The 7701-nt window shown below is 31.0% G+C and overlaps 1 protein-coding gene across 1 annotated transcript; it reads left to right on the top strand.

Annotated features, from left to right (window-relative positions):
* The first annotated feature begins 828 nt into the window (after nucleotides 1-828).
* LOC100571867 lies at nucleotides 829-6585 on the top strand. Its single transcript, XM_003243266.4, has 3 exons — nucleotides 829-991; nucleotides 1866-2101; nucleotides 5906-6585. The coding sequence occupies exons 2-3, from the start codon at nucleotides 1878-1880 to the stop codon at nucleotides 6369-6371; spliced, it is 690 nt and encodes a 229-aa protein (XP_003243314.1). The 5' UTR covers nucleotides 829-991; nucleotides 1866-1877; the 3' UTR covers nucleotides 6372-6585.
* The last annotated feature ends 1116 nt before the right edge of the window (nucleotides 6586-7701 follow it).

The raw sequence follows: 7701 nt of genomic DNA, 5'->3' as shown, positions 1-7701 counted from the left end.
TAAGATAAACATTCAGTCAAAATTTCATGTATCTACGGTAATTTTTTTTAAAGTTACACCAAAAACCAAATTCAATTTGTGAAAAATCGATTTTACGTAAAAATTCCCGTTTTTCGTTAATTTTTCTTTTGTTTTTCCCGGCGCTTTTGAAAACCACTGGGAAATTTAAATTTTGACCTCCCCAATGCACCAACGATATTCACTTTCTGATCGAACAAGATACTGAAGTTGAAAATCGTAGCATTATTTCGACAACTTATCGTGTACACAGACACAAAAAAAATAAAAAAATAAAAAAATAAAAAAAAAAATAAAAAAATAAAAAAACACACATCATTGTAAAATCAATACATTCAACGTTCCACTCAGAATCTAAAATCATTAAAAAAAAAGTAGGTTCCAAAAATCCATAGGTTTTTTTTGATTTCAAATTTACTAAAAATATTGTTTTAAACACATGTTTTTTATTGATGTTTAAAATGTCTGTTTTAAACGCTTCAAACAAAATCAATATGTTTTTTTGTGATGTTTTAAACGTGTCTTAAACATAACAACCCTGGCTATGACCGACCATCATTCATGGATTTTCGTTGCCTTAATCGAGTTTCATTTCGTTAAATTCACGTTGACTATTTTTCCCGATTACCCCAACTTTGGTTTCGGTGACCATATTCAAATGGTGTGTGAGCATGTCGGTACATCCACCCTGTATAAAGGTTTCGCAGTATACTCGTTATAATACTCATGTATTATAATAATTGGCAACAACCACCGCGAAACACATACTAACCTAACATATGGTTTTAACGTCATTCGATTATTACGAATTATATAGTTGCGCGTTTCCATAATGACGAAACGGAGTGTAAAAAAAATCTAATCAAATAACGGTTTACACGACGAAACACTGTGAAAATTATAAATTATTGAGTTACGTACGCATCGACAATAAAATATTATAGAACAGTCTGAACGTGCCAAGTGAATCGCAGTGAGTTAATAATAGTATAAATAATGCTCGTTGTATAATACCATAATTCATAAAATATTCAGTGCCCTACGGCAGCATGCAGTGGCGTATTCGAGGGTGTGTGGGCGTAGGGCAGAAGTATTCAAACGTTTTCCTCCCTCGGCTCCTTTGTGTGTTAACAATATTTTTATGGTTCTCAAATTATTATAAAAAAATTAGAACAATACGGATACAATATTATGTTATGGTGATAGTAACAGTGTCTTTAGTACTAGAAATAAAACTTCAAATAGTCGGGTAATGTGTTTCATTATCGTTTCCATAATCGCTATAATGATTATAGATAATATCTATATTAATTATATATTTTGACCTACATTAATCATGGTTTCCGGTAAGCACCGTCAAAGCTGACGGGCTCGCTTCGACAACTCTCACGACGCACATTTTTAATACCTCTGCAATAGGGCAACATTTTAATTGAAACGAAGACGTCAATCCTCATAATATCCGTCACTGCTGCTGCTGCTGCTGAAAATAGTTTTGTAGTCAGTGGCGTATTCAGGGTATTCTCAGAATCAACCATTTGGACCTTTTAGTTTTAATTATTATTGTTCTTTGATATTCGGTGACAAAATATTCTAGCCAACTACCTATAGAGACTCGTGTTTTTTCTGCATTATAAAAACACCTATATCTAAAAAAAATATTTTCTCGAAATGGCGAGATTTAAAAAAAAAATAGTTAAAAGGACCCAAGTATTTCATATCCTACCCCCCTCCCTCATTCACAATGCGTACGTCACTGATTATAGTACACCGATATCTATTCTAACGATTAAAAAATAAGTAAAACTCATTGGCATATTATATTATAATAATAATAATAATAATAGTACCTGCTCTGCATGCCATCGTCAAAGGGCAAGGCGAACCGCAAAGACTCGACGTCGAACTTGCTTCGGCTGTTCCATGGTGGACGGACCGATCATCGCGTGGTCACCAGACAAGACCTGACCACGGATTACCCCGATAATGATAACAGTCCGCGGACTTCCACCTCTGATGGCGGGGTCGCCATCAATAATTATTACACGTGGAACTCGTCCAGAACAAACTCTTCCATACACAAGTATAATGCTTATTGCACGCGTATGAGTGCTGATAATATTATATTGTAATAAAATGATAATAATTTAATATTTTAATGCCATCTTACCGTGGAAATGGTTCTGTATCTAGAGACGAGGCATAAAAGTTCCAAGAGCCGTTCGTAGATGTTTTCAAAATATATTTCCGTATTAGTAATATTCATTTTAAAAATAAAATAATAATAATATCTATGAAAAAATATCCGTAATAATATTATGATTTATGGGTAATTATTACTAGTCATAGTTATTGTTAGTCGAAATTCGGGAAAATTCGAAGAAATTCTCACCCCCCTTTATTTAAATAATATTATATACCTACACACTAATAATGCATTATAATAATAATATGACCTCTCTTATTATATCGTTAATGAATCCTCGACATATCTTAATTCGTTCGCCAACCGTGGTATCGTTTAAAATATCATGTTTCGTTATACGTATTTTTAATACAATAGGTTAAAAATATTATATTCCTGCATTATTAACATTATTCTTCGCTGGTCGTTTAAATTAAAACTAATGCAAGGCCAATCCCAGCTTAGAATAATAGTAGGTACCCAAAACGTTTTATCAAAACGCATTCTACATCCTATACAGACGCGTGACACATCTCCTGCTGCTTTTTTTTTGTATCTTTACAATATAAGCATATTTTATACTTGTATTATGTATTCATGTCAAATTAGTTTGAATATATTTTTAATGTGCTCTTGTATAACCTCTATTCTTCAAAGTAGCCTTCAGAGTTCAGTCGTTCAGTTAAACTACAACTGCTGTAGTGTTCAGAGTAGTTTCTTGAGCTATATGTGGCTATAAGTACCTATATATACAAAAAAAATTGATAAGATACGATATAATATATGTTATACATAATATTATAATATTGTGTATAAAATAAGGTTACCGTTATGGCTAAAGGTTATATAACCTATACAGTACTTCTGTATTTACCTGTATAAAGTGATCATGCTTTAACGGTTTAAATATGATTTTGTTTTTAAATTCAAATTTTTCTTAATATGCCAATGCAATTACCCACATCAAACCTCATTAGCAGACGACACACGGCACACGCTCATTTTTAAGGGGTAAAATTAATTAAAAGAAGCTTATTCACGTGGTTCCATTACCTACAAATGCAAACTATTGTTGGTTATTGTGTCACTGCAAAATTATATCGAAAAACGGTTTCACGTGAGAAAAAACTGCGAAGGCTACAATGTTGTAACTTGTAGATGTATCTAGTATAGAACCTAAAATATTACTATAAAAAGTGGTGGACTTTGACCGTGCAATATAGTTATTTTTGATTTCACTTATATAAGTAAATTATATATTATTATTAATCTATTTTGTAAATATAATAGGTTTAACTTAAATATGGTAATTATACCATAATATAATATAGAGAAAGATAATATAAATAGGTATTTGGTGAAAATGTCAAGTATCTACAATCTACATATATATTTATGCTATATTATACTATATTATATAAAAGACTAACTACCACAGATATTTTAAATAACCACCAAATGTTTATATTGCCATTTTCCAATCATAATATTCAATTTTCGAAATATTTCGACTTTTTTTTAGCTATATTAATAATTAAAATGCATAAGAAAATTTTGATTTTGATTACTTATTTTAGTTTCTGTCAATAAAAAAATGATCTCTCTGTCAAAACTCTTGTGTGAAAACAAAAAAAAAAAAATAAGGAAAATGTATATGAATTTTTACGTAAAATTGGTTTTCAACAAAATCGATTTTGGTTTTTGGTGTAAGTTTCAAACAAATGACTGTATATAAATGACATTTTCACTGAAAGTTTATAATAGTATTTTGTATACATTACACAATTTTCAAAATATTTTGACTTGTTTTGAGCTGTTTACGGACATATTCAGTTTTTTATATTTATACCTAAGATTTGAAAATTTGATACAAGATTCTTCATAAACTTTCTACCTTCTAACAAAAAATAGGGTATACCGGAAAATAAAACTAATTTTGTATGAGCATTTGAATCCTACATTTTTAGTGCTATTTTAAGTATAATTTTAGATGAAATTAAATATTTAAATGAAGAATTACGATCATTGATATTTTGTTGAAATTGTATATTATTAAATTATATTATTATAATATAGGCTGACCGGCAGATCATCTCCACTCAGAATTAATTTTGGCGTACACTATACAATGATATTATATCATTGAATTTAGGCGCTTGAAATGAAAAGGGTGGGTGGCTAGATAAAAAAAAATTACGATTACCTATCAATCACTCCTAAATGTCAATAAGCAATATAATATAATGTTTTAAGTACAGTATTGCTCCTCTATAACATATCTTTATTTTATCTAATAAACTGAAAATTAAGGTTATATTTGAAATATTTTATGTACCAGCTAAGGCCTTTGGGTGTGAGGGATTCAGCCTATCCGCAATCCGCACTTAATCTAATTCAAATTTAACACCTTACTTTATTCCCTTACGCATTTTAAAACTATCTTGAACTTAAATTTTGATCTCTCGAATGCACAAACAAGATTCACTTTCCCACCACTAAATTGCATTGAGTTTATCAATAGAAAGCAAAAGCTAAATATTTCATCGTTTTCAAATTTTTTTTTTAAATTTATTTATTTGAATGATTATTAAATCTAAAATCAATTAAAATGTATCTTTAAATATTTAATCTGCTGTTGACAGTGGAACTAGACTAGACTGATGTGTTAGCCTGTGGCATGTTTCCAAAATTATTATACTACTTAGTACTTGGTACGTACCCATATACCACGGCCCACGGCAACCACCGCCCACCACCCAAAAAAATTGGTCGGGCGACTACCCGACCTGTACCCTGTGTTCGGCGCCACTGGGTTTAAATAGAATACATTTATTATACTTACTATATTATACAAATTTGTGTGTCATATTTTTTGTGATATTATACATACTAACAATATTAAGTCCTAACTAGAGTCCTAACGAGTCCTAACTTTTTTTTTCTGGGAAAACCACTACATGGAGGCTGTACTGCTGTCGCATTGCTTAACCCCCACGTAGCATCGTTTATCTAATGACAATTTTTTTACACATGTGTTTCGGCTCACACGGGAAAGTGGCATACTTTCCTTAGATATCGCTAGTATATATCCGCATATCCCAACACCATGATGCCTTACAGCTCTTTACGTTGACTTAGTCACATGAGAATAGCCGAGACAGGTCCCAGAATGTTCCCTCACATATATGAGTCATAAGTCATAACTCATAACATAGATTAGGAAATAGTATAATATGTATCATAATAAGTATTTAAATAAATATCTATTTCACATATTAAGTTAACCATTACCACATTTTATGTATAAGTCATAAATAATAAATAAAAGTTATAAAAATAGTAATGATTATAATAATAAAGACATGTAAAAATATAATAACCTACGATTTTAAAATATAAATTTTAAAATCAATCAAATCAATCCACTTCTATATTATTTCTTCTTTTGTCAAAATCCCCAAAATAATGAGACACGTTTTCATCCATAGATATTTCATTATTTTTATATTTTTAGTACAGTACAGTCGCGTCGTGGAGTCGCGGAACGCTTGGTTTAAAAATATTTATTTTTATTAAAAATCCATTTTTGTATACACGAATATATGTACGGGCGGAATTTACCATAGACCTTATTTGTACCTATTCATTTCGGGCTGAATTTACAATGCCCATCATAATATATGATACGTTGGCGATGTGCAGGGAGAGGGCGGAAATCGTATCAGCACTGCACTCGGTCAAGTCAGCGTCGGAGCTGCATCACGGCCTGTCGACGTGCAACAGCTTCACCGGATCGCACAGGCTGAGGGAAATCATGTCAATGTGCGCGGACCGCCGGGGCGATTTTTCAACGGACGAGTACCACCGCCACGACCACGGTAACAGCGGTAACGACCAGGCCGACGACGTGGCTTCGACGTGGTCGACCAGCGGAGCGACCGCGGACCGGCGTAGTTGGTCGTCGTCGTATATCGGTGGCGCGTCACGTTGCTGGTCGTGTACAGCCACCGACCGCGAAACTGACGACGACGAAGACGACGACGACTATGGCAATAACAACAACTTGACCGCGGACGAGGCTAACTGCCGGCGGACGGCCGATAGCCGTCGGTTGTCTTGGGTACGAAAGTTGAACCAGAAGTTCAGAAACAGTCGGGACAGCAGATAACATGATATGCAACTGTATTATAATGTACAATAATATAGGTACTCTAAATTATAATAATAAATTATTAATATAATCTTATAAGATGAGCGTGTTCTGTACATTCGTGCGCAATCGTACTATCTATATAAAATAATAATCGCAATGTCTGCAGCGAGATGAAAACTAGACCCGAAATAGCAAAAGTAATAATAACAAAGTAAAACCAAAAAAGCGAAACGCAAAAAATATTTATTTTTATTTAGAAATACACACATTTTGTAAGTAATTGTTTTTTTATTTTATATTTTATTGTTATTCTTTATTTTTCTTAATTTTCTATGTTCAGCTGCAACTGTTAAAATTATTATCCTTAATCCTTATTGTAAATGGAATTTTTCATACAGATTAATAAATAAAATTATAAGGTATAGGTAAAGAATAATAAATTATAGTCATCATTATTAATTTTAATATTTTAATAATTATCTTTTTTTAAATTATCTTTTTTTTTTATGATATCAGAAGAAAGTCGTAACAAAAAATACTTGTTGAAAAACAATTATACTATTATTACTAATTTTTATCGTTTTCATTTTGTTTTTAAAGTCTTTCTATTTCTTGTACAACATCGTATATTTTTAATTTCATATTCTTAAGCGGAATAATTTTCCGAGAATTTCAATGTATAAAAGGCGTGGGTAAATGGGTACCACTCTGCTATACAGAAGCAGGGGTAGTGTCACTCGTGTTTGACACTGTAATGTATGTGTTGAATTTGAATTCAATGATATAATAATTATAATGTATTAAAATCAGTGTATACGAAAAACGATTCTGAGCGAAAACTGTCTATAAGCCTATATGTTGCTATTTACTAAATATATATTTAATGATATTGTTTTATACTATTATAATATTGATATTAATATAGTCTATAAGTAAGCATACAGTAGGCAGTGAAAACATTTAATTTGAAAATGTCATTGTCTGTAATGTGTATAAAATAAAATGATATACTTTAAAAGTTAAAATCTTAGATATAGAAAGAAAATATTTTATGATTTCATAACTACAAAATAATTTGAGCATTTTTGCAATTTTAACGATTTTCGTGAACATTTTTCGTTGACATTGATGATGAAATTAAAATATATTGTCTTTAAAAAAGTAAAAACTTAAATATTTATAATCATAAAAAAAACTTCAAACAAAGAAAAAATATTTCCAAAAACGTATATACATTATACATCGATAAAATGAGTGTATATAATGTTTCAAATTATACCCGCGTATAACGTATTACGCTGTAGATAATTACCTTTATTATGTATTTCAGCTGTGAACTGTAACG

This window comes from Acyrthosiphon pisum, chromosome A2 (assembly GCF_005508785.2).
Source record: "Acyrthosiphon pisum isolate AL4f chromosome A2, pea_aphid_22Mar2018_4r6ur, whole genome shotgun sequence".
Classification (NCBI taxonomy): domain Eukaryota; kingdom Metazoa; phylum Arthropoda; class Insecta; order Hemiptera; family Aphididae; genus Acyrthosiphon; species Acyrthosiphon pisum.
This window is presented reverse-complemented; position numbering and strand designations above follow the sequence as displayed.